Source organism: Pezoporus occidentalis, unplaced genomic scaffold (assembly GCF_034315485.1).
Source record: "Pezoporus occidentalis ecotype Australia unplaced genomic scaffold, CSIRO_AGI_Poc_V1 ctg70, whole genome shotgun sequence".
Lineage (NCBI taxonomy): Eukaryota > Metazoa > Chordata > Aves > Psittaciformes > Psittacidae > Pezoporus > Pezoporus occidentalis.
Window position 1 is genome coordinate 2,072,217 of NW_026916053.1, and position 13,780 is coordinate 2,085,996.

The window sequence follows — 13,780 nt, forward strand, 5'->3', positions numbered from 1 at the left end:
TACACAACAGCCTGGGGGACCAAGTCATTCTTGGACTCTCCCAGGAGGTAGCAGGCAGCGCCTGACATTCTGCATGGGTACAGAATGGTTCCTCTCCACCATGCTTTGCCTTCCCCCCCTTGTCCTTCTGCTGCCCCGTCCCTCTCACACATTCCTTCTGCTCTGGCAGGACTCCTCCACAGGCCACAGGCTGTAGACCTCAGAGGTACCATCACTGCTGTCATGGAGCACCTCTGGCCCACAGTGTGTCCCCATCAGTGTCCCTTTCCATGGGTCATGCTCCCCAGACTCCTGCTGGCTCTATCACTACTGGCAATCATGGGAATAGAGTTGGAGTTGATGATCTTACAGGTCTTTTCCAACCTAGTTGATTCTATGATTACCAGCACCCACATGGACCACTAGAAGCAGGTAGTAGTCAGTGGGACTTACTAAACTGGGCAGCCTCTTGGCAACATCTCTGATCCAAGCTCAGGGTAGGCATCACAGCTCCCTTGAGCGGGTCAGGCTGACAGATGGGTGCCTCTGTACCTTTCAAAGTAGAGTCACCCACTACTACCACCCACTGCCTTTTTTTGGAAGCCCTGGTAGCTCTCTTTATTGGTGGGGCAATTGGCTGTTGTTCCGTTGTGGCAGGTAACACCCTGTTAGCCCCCTTGCAGAGCTGTGAAGCGGTTCCGGGTGGGCATGTCAGGCTTTGGAGGAAGCCCCTTGCTTTTATTTGTCCTCCTCCTCCTCCTTTTGTTGTTTATTTCAGTTACAGGTTCCCAACCCCCTGGATTAATGCGCTCCCTCCTTTCTGTGTGTACCAGGGGGGGACGTCTGTGGGCTCTGCGCAGTGGTCCCTCCGAGTTTGGCCTTGGAGAAAGCAATGCAGCCCCCTCCCAGCCTCCCTGATGGCCCTCAGTCTTCTGACTGCCTACTGCAGCTCAGCCATGTCTTGCTGCATCATGGCCTCTGTGCCCACCCAAACTGCAGCGTTTGCCCCATTTGCCTGCTCAAACTGCAGTGTTTGTCCTGTTTGCCCACTCAAATTGCCTTGCCATGCTTTCTGGACAGCGTTTTATCCTTTTGGAGGTGGTGCTTTTCCTGCTCCTGTGCAAGTTCTGACATGGACTTTAGCTCCTTTTGTGGCTCTTTCCATTCAGCAGAGACTCCTGGCCACTGTTTTCCCCAGCTCCAGTGCTGGAGGCAGGGGCTGCCTTGGAAACACTGAGAGGCGAGGGTGCCCACGGTACTCCCTGGCCTGTGTATATTCAGTTTCCCACACATGCACTGAAGACCTTGTTGTGACTCTGGAGGTACAATCCTGGGCCTGCTGAAGGCTTTCTGCTGCCCTCTGGGCACCTTGCTCAGCGCCTTGCAGGAGGGATGGGAGGAGAGTACCTGAGCTCCCCCGTTTCAATTGTCCCTGCTTCCTTTGATGTGACTGGCACAGGGAGGCTGAGCAGTGGCAGGACCTTCCCTGGCTGCAGATTCTCTTTGTTGCTTGGATTTCCTTTCTTCCTCTAATACCTTTCTTCATGGTTTCCAGAACTTCAAGGACAATGGTCCTGGCATATTCGATCAGTTCTGCATCCGCTGCTCAACTCTGGAAACAGCCTTTTGAGTGCTCTCCTTGGCAGTCTCACACCTCACTTGTGAAACAGCAGTGTTTTGCAGTGGTTGCAACACAGGCAGCTTCGCTCTCTTCCTTTGCTCTCCTGAAGAAAGCAGAGGAGCAGCAGGACATCACTGCAAGGAGATCTCTGCTAAGAGCCTGTGCAGTGTTTTGGAGAAATAAGTGTATTGAAAAAATAAAACCAGACACAAAGTCTTTGCATACAGTACAGAGACTGCAGACATAGGAACATCCTGATGGGGAAGGCTGTGTGGAGACTGACGAGGCAGGCTATCATGGAGTGCTCTGGAAAAAGGAGGAAATTTTACCTGCTCATCGGGTTCATCCTGCTTTTCCAGGCCTACAACTGACCCCATCCACATAAGCCAGCACCAGTTTTGTCCCACCACTGCTTCTGCTGGGCAATCTGCTGTGAACACTGAACTTACTTTGGGACTCATGCCTTGAACAAAGCCCCCTGCCGCAGTTCACCTGCTACAGCAGGTCCCCAACTTGGCTGCTACGGAGGCCTTTTGCTGTATGCTCCTCACGTTAACTCAGGTCATCACTTGTGCCAGATCTGGCTGTTGAGTGCAACAGCTGTCTCTCAGGAGACTGATGGTCCAGAGGTATTAGTGACAAGCTAAGGTTCAGAGACTGACCCAGCTTTCGAGTCTCTGCCTCCAGAACAGCAGCTTTGGGCTCCCTGAGCACCGCTGCTAAGGAGTAAGACAGCTCTTGGTGAAGGTCCGACAGCTCCTGGCTGGTCTTTGCACAACACTCAATATAGTCCTGCTTGTATTTTCGTTCTTGTGCCAGCTGTGTCTGTAGAAGGGAAACCTGAAAGAGGCAAAAGGCTGAGCTCAGACAAGCCCACAGTGTCTGGACCATCCATAGCTGTTTAATACCGGCTGTCAGGAAGATGCATCCTCTAATTCCAGCCCTGACACTCTGTCCTTGTGGAATGGGAAGTAACAGGTTCCCAGAGTCGCCGTGCACTGAACTGAGATTATCAACAATTCTGAGTTTCTGGCTGGCATTCCATCCACATGTATGACACCGACACATTATATGTGTATTAAAGAGGAAGGTTCCTACAGGATTTAGTAATCGAGCTCTCTTTTTTCAACAGAGAGATCTGGGCTACTGACACTTCAGCGCCACAAGCTGCTTCCTCAGTGGGAGTGCTACTGGTTACACAAGGTACTGAAGATCTGTGCTGTTATGAACAAGTCTAAAACAAGGCTGTGTTATGAGCAAGCTTAAAAGCCTGACAGCTAACACACAGAAAGGGAGCAAACCCATTTTCCCTAATTAAAGCATTTCACAAATGAGCAGAGCATAATGTGATGAACAAAGCCCAGGAGGAAAATGATCCTCAAAGGACTGCCGAGGCCTTGAAACTCCTCAAACTCAATTAATTCCTGGCAACACAGGGCTGTGCCTGCTGTCATTTTAGTGGGAGAGACCCACAGTTCTTATGGGCTGTTAGGTTGGCACTGCAGTGCCAGCAGCTCTGGCATGTTGCCCTCTGACTGCTTGGGAATGGAGGAGATGCACACAGAAAGTAAGACAAAGGGATTTCTTACAAAAACCAATATGCATTGGTTAGGGAACGCCTCCACTGAAGGGAGGGACAGATCTGAGCCTCCTTCTGAAACAGTAAGGGCACCTTTGGGAAACTGGGCTTGAAAAACCCTCCCATGGGAAGGCAACCCAGAGTATGAATGGGAGAAGTGGCCACCTGCTGCAAAGAGCATCTCCCAGGAAGCGGGAGATAAAGTTCCCGTTCTGCTGCTTCCCAGAGCCAGAGGAGTGCCCTGAGTAACCAGCTGAGGACTATTTTTGGAGCAGAGCACCTCACTTTTCCTGCTGAACTGCTGAAGCAGGTCCATAGTGCAGGCAGGCACAGCAGCCACAAGGGGAAGGAGCTTCAGATCATTTTCTGTAGCAACAGAACTTCAGACACTGAGGCTTCCTGGTGCAAAGCATCACACACTCTACTCACACAAGTCTTACATACATTTTGCTCTGACCACCTGCGAAGGTTCACCTCCTCGGGGAGACCAGGGTGTAACAGCCCCGGAAAAGTACATGGAAGAGAAGTCTGGCGGCTGCTGCTACTGCCAGTACCACTGTCAAAGGATGCAATAGGGTTCAGTACCTGGAATGCACATTCTTACACAGATAAAACAAATGTCCCTCCAATGCTTAGGTCTCTGACTCCATCCAATACTGGGATAGTGATTAGCACAGAATAGCAATAAAAGACTAATGACTGCCTGAAGGCTATAAGCTCTGGCACTGCCTCATTTCCCTAAAGCTCTGATAAGATGCAAGTTGCACTGTTAATTGAGCAAAGAGAAAACAGGAAGAGTCAGCAACATGAGTAAGACTCAATGGGAAAGTCATAGAATGACTATGGCTGGAAGAGACCTTAAAAACCTTCCAGTTCCAACCCCCTGCCATGGGCAGGGACACCTTCCACTAGAGCAGGTTGCTCCAAGCCCCTGTGTCCAACCTGGCCTTGAATACTGCCAGGGATGGGGCAGCCACAGCTTCTCTGGGCAGCCTGGGTCAGTGTCTCACCATGCTCACAGGGAAGAACTTCCTAATGTCTGATCTAAATCTTCCCTCTGGCAGCTTAAAGCCACCGCCCCTTGTCCTATCCTTATATGCCCTTGTAAAAAATCCCTCTCCAGATTTCTTGTAGGCTCCCTTTAGGTATTAGAAGACTGCTACAGAGTCTCTCCAGAGCCCTCTCTTCTCCAGGCTGAACAGTCCAAACTCTCTCAGCCTGTCTACACAGGAGAGATGCTCCAGCCCTTGGAGCATCTTTGTGGCCCTCCTTTACATCCTTGGAACATTCTCTATTTTCTGTCAAGTTCCAGTCTTATGAATCTCCTCTCATCCCTTTCCCACCCTGCCTGACCTTTAGGCAAGTTAGAGACTAGACCTAGGTGAATGATGCTGTCTGGCCATGGCCAGCAGATGTCTGACTGGGTATTTCCACTGCCCAGTGTAATCACTTCCTGCCAGCCAAGCAAAACTCGGGCTGTAGCATCATGCAAAGTTGTGCCCATCAGTACAGCAGCCATAGCAGCTGCTGCTGAAAGCTTTCCTACTCCTCACCTGGTTCTGCAACTCAGTTAACTGACGACTGCAGTGTGCATGAGACTCCTCCTGTGAAGGGAACACAAGGATTTCTTTTTAGTCTCCCGCTTGACCAGGGCCATTGTCTATATTTAACTCCTACCAGGTCTGCCACTGGGATTTGCGATCATTCCCCTATATGGCCATAGCCTCTTCCCACCAAGTGAGACCCTGTTCTCACCTGTTTTGAAGCTGGCATCTTGTGCTTGTCAGATGGCAGCGACCCATCACGGTAAAACCTCCTCAGCCTCCTCCGTTCACACTCCACCTGCACGTTGGATAGAAGAAAGGGTCAGAAAAACCTGCCACCAAAGAAGGAGCAAAAGGGCCTCTGGACATCATGGCAAGGAGATTTCCACTCAGAGACTGTTAATTGCATGAGGGAACATTAGGGGCAAAAAGCTACTTGAAACAGACTATAGAAGAGAAAGCACGAGAGGACGCTCTCCAGTGGACCATGAGGCTTAGCATAGGCAGAGAAAGCCTGTTTTACCTGCTCAAGAGTCTTCCTGAGCTCTGCGTTGAGTTGCTTCAGCTCAGTCTTCTCAACTTCCAGCCTTGCAACTTGCTGCTGCAGACGTTCCAGCCGCTGTGACAGGAGCCTCTTCTCTGAGAGCCATGATTGCTGCTCTCCTTCTGCAACAGCCTGGTGAGGAGATTCAGAGGAGATTATGTGAGCTGGTGCCACATGAAGGTCAGAAAGTTGTTACAATCAGCAAGCTGGGGAGAGTGACAGGACTCAGAAATGGACAGTGCTAAGTCCCTTCTCCTCCTGGTCCACAGGCCAAAACAACATACACTCTTCCTAGGAGCCTTCCTCCAGATCACCTCAGTGAAATGGAGTTGTTTGCTCTGCTGATACATATACAGTGCTATAAATAGTCTTGATATCAGCACTGTAATGATCTATATGGATGCCACTGAAATATCCCATGGTTTTCACATTTCTTGCCCTTGTCACTTCTCTGCTTCAACAGAGAAGAAATTCACTTCTCTATCAATAGATCCCAGTACCTGTAATCATCCTGATTAAACTCATAGTAATATTTACCAACTAATGTATAAAGCCTTTTATTAGTAGCATGTTTTATATGATCATATAGTAACATAATGCTAAAAGTATTGGCAGTCCCAGGCAAGTGTGCAGCACAGGCTGTTGCAGCAGTTCCACTGGCAGTACCTAGGTCAGATCATCCTAGAGAAATCCACACTGATTTGCCTTCCTGCATTTTGGACTGTGCCCCAAGTACACCCTGAATGCGCAATGAAGCCTTTAACCTGACCTGGCAATGGTATGAATTCCATTGGTTTCAATATATGGGAAAACCTGTACCTCAGACATTGACAACTCTGAAAGCATCCTAGAATCATAGAATCAAAGAATAGATAGGGTTGGAAAGGACCTTACCATCCTCCAGTTCCAACCCCCCTGCCATGGGCAGGGAAACCTCCCACTAAACCCTGCCAACCAAGGCTCTGTCCAACCCGGCCTTGAGCACCCCCAGGGATGGAGCATTCACAGCATCCCTGGGCAACCCATTCCAGGGCCTCACCACCCTCACAGTAAAGAACTTCCTCCTTATATGCAATCTAAACTTCCCCTGTTTAACTTTGAATCCATTACCCCTTGTCCTAGCACTATAGTCCCTAGTGAAGAGTCCCTCTGCAGCAGCCCTAGAGCCCCCCTTCAGATACGTTTCTTCCCATTCCTACTGCCCTGTTCCCTGCCCCGTGGCAGAGTCCCGCTCTCCCCAGCGTGTGGCAAACACAATGACCATCAGTAGCCTCACTGAAATGACCTTGGGCTGCCTGTTTCCAGGGCTGGTCGACTGGGAAGTTTTCACGCTGTTGGATGTTTTCCGTAGAAGAGTTCCAGTTTTCATTGAAGATTGTTGCTGTTTTAAGAAGATTGTTCGTTTTTCACATAGGACTTGTAGGTTTAGGTAGAATAGGTGTAGTTTTAGGAATAAGCGTTCTTCTTTTAGGTAGAAGAGTTGTATTTGTGAGAAGAACGGTTGTTCTTTGTCGTTTATTTTTTGTTGTTTTGTAAATACATTTCTTGACGTTCTCCTGACCCAGTCTCTCTTTGTATTCACTGCGATCACACGTGGCTTTGGCAGACAAGTGGTTTCCAGTTGCTCTGAGCTCCCAGGGCTGGAGGGGCCATGGGGGCTGGCGCTGGGTGCTGGGGCACCCCAAGTGTCCTCACGTGGGCTCCCTGCCCTGGCAGAGCGGCTCTTTCAGGCTCTCTGCAGCTGTGGGCAGGGATGGGCACGGGGCAGGCACCAGAGGTGAGGGTGCTCACACCGACTACTTGGTGGCTGCAGGGCACCTGGTCTGGTGCTGCCATCGGACACAGCCTGGGCCAGCGCTGACCAAAGCTTCTCGGGCTGCTCCTCAAGCTGGGGGAAACACGGCCACGCACAAGGCATCAGTCATGGAATCCCGGAATCACAGCGTGCCCAGGCTCACGTCACTGCGGGGAGCAGCCTGCGCCCGGCATCTTCTTGGATGCTGCTGCTGCCCAAACCAAGCCTTTTCCCCCTTCCGTCCCTTCCTCCCACTGAGTCCCTCGGTCCCCATCCCGCACGCTGGGAAGAGGGTCTGGGGCTGGAGCTGCTTTGGGATACCAGGTGTTGGCGGCTGCAGCTGGAGCCATGGTCACCTGCCAGTGCTGTCATGTGGGACCCTGCAAGCGGGCAGGGAGGGGGAGCAGCCAGCAGGAGAGTGGCAGCCAGGTGCAGGGGGAGCTGCTGCATGCTCATGTTCATTTTCTCATCCATCAGCACCCCCAAGTCCTTCTGCGCAGGGCTGCTCTCAATCTCTTCTCTGCCCAACCTGTAGCTGTGCCTGGGATTGCTCCAACCCAGGTGTAGGACCTTGCACTTGGCATGGTTAAACCTCATGAGGTTGGCATCAGTCCGCCTCACAAGCGTGTCAAGGTCCCTCTGGATGGCATTCCTTCCCTCCAGGGTATCAACCGAACCGCACAGCTTGGTGTCATTGGCAAACTTGCTGAGGGCGCACTCAATCCCACTGTCCATGTCAGCGACAAAGATGTTGAACAAGACCGGTCCCAGCACCCATCCCTGAGGGACACCACTGGTCTCCAGCCGAGAGATGGTCCTCTAAGCACCAGCAACATAACTGCTCAGCAGCCATTAGCACATCAGTCTGGTCAAATGAGCCCTTCCCTTTCCATGCCAAATCCTAAACACAGCGTGTTGCCTAAGCTTGCCTAATAAGAGAGAACCAAATACCCATCCCCAGCTTTCACATTTGAGTTAATTTTAACAGCAAGCTCCCTTTTTGGCTAAGCAGATAGTATGCTCATGGGGATGTATATTCTCGTCTATTTATGGGAAACATCATTAGAATCCTTTCTAGATGTTTTAGTTGACTGATGAACAATCATAGTGCCTACCTGGTGATGAAACCGGTCCGTGTCCCTCTCCGAAACCGCAGTCTGAAGGATGGCTATTTCTTTCCTCAAAGTCCCATTGGCCAATTCACACTTCCTAAGGGCAAGAGTCAGGGCTTGTGCTTTCTCCTTCCATTCAATTTCTCCACTTTCAGTCTGCTTCAAAATAGCAATCACACGCTCCAATTCTTTCCCCTTTGCCTTCCTTTCATCTTCCAGTTGCTGGGTTAGCTCCTTCTGCCTTTGCAAGGAATGGTCTCTCTCTTGGAGCACTCTCTTCTTCTCTGTTTCCACTTCCTCCCACTTTTGGAGCTTTTGGATTTGTTTCTTTAGGGTGTCCCCTTCATCTCTCCATTGCAAAACTGATGTGAATTGTTTTAGGAGTTCGCTTTGCCTCTGAAGCTCTTGTTCTTTTCCCGTCAGAGTCTTCTCTAAATTCCTGACTCTGTCTTGCTGGGACTTTATCTCTTCCTCCTTCTTTGTCAGAGTCTGCTGAACATGCTGGAGATCTTCCTGAAGAGCTCTTACTTCCTTTTCTAACTCTTTTTGCTCACTGTGATCCTTGGTTTCTCGCTCCCTCTCACACAAGATGTCTTCCAGGACCTTCTCTGGCTCTTGGTGATGTCTAACCGCCTCGTTGCTCACAGTTAGCCTAAGCTGGAGATTCTGCAAGGTCTTTAATTCCTCTTCTTGGTGCTGGAGTTTTTGTTTCAGAGCTTCATTGTCTCCATCCCTCTTCCTCACCACTTCCTCAAGCAGATTCACTTGCTTCTGGCATGATGTTAGTGCTATTTTCATGCTTTCACCCTGAAGCTGTAACATGCTCATTTGCTCTGTCTGCTTGAGGAACTCCAAATGCTTCTCCTTCAACATCCTGCTCATTTCTTCTAGATCCTGCTCTAGACTCTTGGCTTGCTTGCCTTCTAACTCCTTCTGCTCCTGAAGGTCCTGCACACGCTCCTGCAAAGACATTATCTCTTGATCTTTAGCTTCTAGAGAAGATTCAGCATGTTCTAGGTTTTGCAGTACGGCTTTAGCCTGCATTGCTGCCTCCTCCTTTTGCCGCTGAAGCTCAGAGACAGCCTCCTCCAGAACCCCTATCCTTTTTTCTCTTTCTTTCAGAGTCAGTTCTGTAGCTTGAAGATTTGTGTGCTCAGCTTCAAGTTTTTCCTCCTTTTCCCTGCATGCCTCACATTGCTTTCTAAGGGATAAAATTTCTTGTTCCTTTTCCTTCAGTGCCACTTCAAGATGGTGCAGAATTTTTCTCTGCTGTTCAGAGTCTTGTTCCTGTTTTTGGAAGGTCTCAATCACTTCCTTCTGAGATTCAATCATGAAATCCTTATCTTTCAGTATTGCCTTTGTGTATTCTAAGTCTCTGTGTAAGACATTCATCTTTTCTTCTGTTTTTTCCTCATAGCTCCTCGTTTGTTGCTTTTGGACGTCTATGAGTCGGTCCTTTTCTTTTAAGGTTTCTAAGGTCTGGTCCAGTTGGTCACGGAGAGTCCTCAACTGCATTTCCATGGTTTCTTCAGCTTCCTGGATTTGTTTTTGTTGTGACTCAAGCTCTTGATCCTTCTTAGATAAAGAAAGTGCCATCTTTTCCACTTTACCATGAAGCTCTTGAATTTGCCCCTCTTGCTGCTCCTTGTACTGCTGCAACAGTCTTAACTGATCCCTTTGAGAATCACACTCACTCTCTCTGTCCCTGAGACCTGCCCTCAGGTGTTCAAGGCTTGCCTGCAGAGATTTCACCTGTTCTCTGTGCATTTCCAGTTCTTGGATTTGCTGAGTCAGAGACACAAGCTCTGAGTTTTTCTCCTTCAAGTTTCCTTTCATATGATCAAGATCCAGAAGCAGATTTCTCACTTGTGATGCACCGTGTTGTTCTAGCATCTTTATTTTCCCTTCCTGGAATTTGATCTCCTGATCCCTCTCCTCCAGCTCTTTGCTCACCTTGCTGACAACAGCCCTCTGCATTTCTTGATGCTTCTCCAGCTCCTGTATCTGCTCTTGCTGAGACCTGATCTCCTGCTCTCTCTCCTGCAGCTCTATGCTCATCTTGCTGACAGCAGTCCTCTGCATTTCTCGCTGCTTCTCCAGCTCCTGTATCTGCTCTTGCTGAGACCTGATCTCCTGTTCTCTCTCCCGTAGCTCTTTGCCCACCTTGCTGACAGCAGCCCTCTGCATTTCTTGCTGCTTCTCCAGCTCCTGTATCTGCTCTTGTTGGGACCTGATCTCCAGGTCCCTCTCCTCCAGCTCCTTTCTCATCTCAGTCCTCTGCATTTCTCGCTGCTTCTCCAGCTCCTGTATCTGCTCTTGCTGAGACCTGATCTCCTGCTCTCTCTCCTGCAGCATTATGCTCATCTTGTTGACAGCAGTCCTCTCCAGTTCTTGCTGCTTCTCCAGCTCCTGGATCTGCTCTTGCTGGGACCTGATCTCCTGCTCTCTCTCCTGCAGCTCTTTGCCCATCTTTCTCACCTCAGTCCTCTGCATTTCTCGCTGCTTCTCCAGCTCCTGTATCTGCTCTTGTTGGGACCTGATCTCCTGCTCTCTCTCCCATAGCTCTTTGCCCACCTTGCTGACAGCAATCCTCTCCAGTTCTCGCTGCTTCTCCAGCTCCCATATCTGCTCTTGCTGGGATCTGATCTCCCGGTCTCTCTCCTCCAGTTCTTTGCTCACCTTGCTGACAGCAATCCGTTGTTTTTCTTGCTGCTTCTCCAGCTCCTGTATATGTTCTTGCTGGGATGCCACCTTCTGTTTTTTCTCTGTTATGTCCTTAATAAACTGATCAAGAGTAGCTTTATGCACTTCTTCCTGGTTTTCCAGCATTCTCATCTGTTCCTGGTATAACTTCATTTCTCCCTCCCTCTCTGACAGGATGGCAGTCATATGAGCGAGGGTCTCCTGCAAAGCTTTTATCTCCGATGCCTCTTTCTGGAGCATCTGGATTTTCTCCCGCTGGGTTTCTACTTCCTCATTTTTAATTTTTAAGAGGGACAACGTGGTTTGAAGCTCTTGCTCGAGGCAGTGATTCGTGTCTGTTGCTGTGTTTGCTCGAGCTTCAGAGGCTGACACTGATTCCTGAAGAAGTTTTATCTCTCCTGCTAGTTTCTCTTTAACTGCATGTAGTCTGTCCCGTTCGTGCTGCAAAACAGGGAGAAAAAGGCTCAATAATTCCATTGCTGTGTCTTTTCATATTGGATTTGACTCCTGCTCTAGTGGCAGTCAAGGGCTGCCTGCTCTCTCCCTGCCTCTTGAGATGCTGTGCCACCCTATACATTGCATCTTTCCCAGCTGACTCAGCCAGTTCCACCTTCCTTTTTGCCCTTCCCTGAACCTAGCTCCAGTGTGTTCTCTTGGGGAGGAGCTGCCAGAACTGCAGCCAGGATTTAAGGTCCAGATTAAGCACGATTTAGGCAGTGGCTCAATGATGCCACTCTATTAGGAATAAAAAAGAGAACACTTCATTTCCCTTTTTATTATTTGTTTGAACCTCTATTGTGCAGAATTGTCATGGGTTCATCCTCTAGAACCCCACTGTCCTCTCTTGAAGGAGTAATAGATCAGTGTCTGTCATTCTGTGTTTGAAACCAGGTCTAGTTTTCCCCTTGCAAACATATATATTTAGCTGGATCAGCATTCTGGTTTCTCAAATTTGTCTCCTTTCTCCCCACTGTCTGCTCTCAGATGGGTAACACTGAACAGTTTTCTCTATGAACAGACTTTGTCTTCTCACCCTTTTCCAGATCAGTATTTAGAAATCTACATCTGCATTTGGACACAGCATGACCTGTAAATAGAGGTAAGTTTGAAAATTATTTTCACTAAGGCTTCAAGGCAAAAGTCTTCAGAATTGAGGAAAAGAAGCACCCTGAATCATAACTGGGGTTTTATGTACTGCAGCACCTTTTCCTACTTATTCAGAAGGATGCAACTGGGAAAATTAAACTGAAAAACTTGCTCTTTTAGAATTCTTAACAGAAGGCCAAAGAAATGTAAGAAACGGCCTTTCACAGCATCTGCCAGCCTCACCAGGACATCCTTTCTTTGCTCCTCAGCGCTCTCAAGTTTCCTTTCCAAAGATGCCACCTCTTGACGTAGAGTCATAACCTCCTCCTTTAAAGCAGCGGCCTCTTCCTGCAGGACAGCTTGTAGAGAGTTCTTCTTGTGTTCTGCCATCTGTGTCTCTGCAAGCAGTAAAGGTGAAGGTGAAAGGGAAAGCAAGACCAAAGGACAGAGAAAATGTAGTATCTGTCTGCCTGCAGTCTCCAGGCCCACAAGGACTTTCAAAGCAGACATAAATCAAGGAAAGTTCAGTCAGAGAAAAGAAGAATTAATGTGGCAAGGTTCAAAAGAATGTGAAAACGTGTTTGCTCTTCTGCTTGGTGAAAGGCCAGGGCTAAGAGCATGGCAGCACATCACCCACAGCGTCAGATGCAGGTAGAACTGACGTTGATGAAACAAGGAGAGAGACAGTAGATCAGAGTCAGATCTAGTGTCCTAAATGAAAAGGAAGAAGCAGCAAAAATGAAGGCTGACTGGGACACAGTTAATTGGCTGGGAAGGCTGATGTTATAGAGAAGGACAGACATAAATGTTGTACTTGAAGTGTACAAACTAAACTGACAGGAACTAAAGATGGAAAGAACCAAGTGGGACAAGCAGGATCCATCCAGTGATAGAATTTAAAGTCTACAAGCTGTTACCATATGTAGTAAGAACTATAGATGTTCCAGAAAAAGTGATGATCTGAGGCTTTGGAAACTGTCCTGTAAAGACTCTGAAAAATGATGCGAAATTCCATCTTAGAGAGGGAACAGGAAGAAATACTGATCAGGTAAAGGTACTACATGAGTAAGTGACAAGCTGTGGGGGAGGCACTGAGCAATGCCCACATTTCCCTGTTCCTGTAGTCTGAGACAAGGAAAACAAGACGCGAGATGAAAAAGCAAATCTCACGGGGAGAGTGGGAAAACAAGGACAGAGCAAGGAGCAGTGATGCCTGTCCATATGTGACATAGAGAGCCCAATACCCTGGAGGCTCTGAGCGAGCCCGGAGATTAGAGGAAGAGGTCATAGCTACACATGAAAACAGTTTATAGATAAATGCAATGTTAATATGGTACCAAAGGCATAAGAAAGAAGTAGCCAGGGACGTAAAAACCTATGTTTGCTATGGCAGTGAGCTCAGATATGAGATCAGTATCAGCAAGAAAACAGCTAAGAAGGATGGACAAGCTCGTACATATACACAGGAGCTCAACATTGAACTAATGCTCTGTGAATCTGCCATCTAAGAGGAAAATGAAGTCAATACAGACAAGGCTTTTAGCTGGTTGGTGCTTTTAAAGAGCATACAGAGAAGGATGCTGTGAGGCATCAAGCTGCACCTTCTTAGCAGTGACATGCAACCTGAAAGGCACCACGTCTGCACATTATCACCAGCAGCACATTGGACCTTTCTCCGTGAAAGGCCTTAACATGGTTCTATTGGTGAGTCTCATGCTTGTTGTTCTCCTTCTCTTCCCATCTCCAGGCACTGTGTGTTTCCCCTGCCTGGCATGAGAGATCCCTGCTGGTCAGACAATCAGCGGGTTGGAAAGGAG

General features: G+C 48.7%; 2 protein-coding genes across 2 annotated transcripts in view; one reads left to right on the forward strand and one right to left on the reverse strand.

The window, feature by feature from the left end:
• Window positions 1-13,780, forward strand: part of LOC134175879 (immunoglobulin superfamily member 1-like) — a 105,669-nt gene that overhangs the window by 45,557 nt on the left and 46,332 nt on the right. The gene's annotated exons all lie outside the window — the stretch shown is intronic.
• LOC134175825 (centrosome-associated protein CEP250-like) overlaps window positions 1,770-13,780 on the reverse strand; it is a 28,685-nt gene continuing 16,674 nt past the window's right edge. Inside the window, exons 24-29 of the mRNA XM_062642168.1 lie at window positions 12,207-12,361; window positions 8,178-11,318; window positions 5,247-5,399; window positions 4,935-5,021; window positions 4,733-4,783; window positions 1,770-2,440 (exon numbers count right to left, since the gene is read on the reverse strand). Coding sequence (XP_062498152.1) covers window positions 2,153-2,440; window positions 4,733-4,783; window positions 4,935-5,021; window positions 5,247-5,399; window positions 8,178-11,318; window positions 12,207-12,361 — 3,875 coding nt within the window. The 3' untranslated portion in view covers window positions 1,770-2,152. The remainder of the gene's footprint in view (window positions 2,441-4,732; window positions 4,784-4,934; window positions 5,022-5,246; window positions 5,400-8,177; window positions 11,319-12,206; window positions 12,362-13,780) is intronic.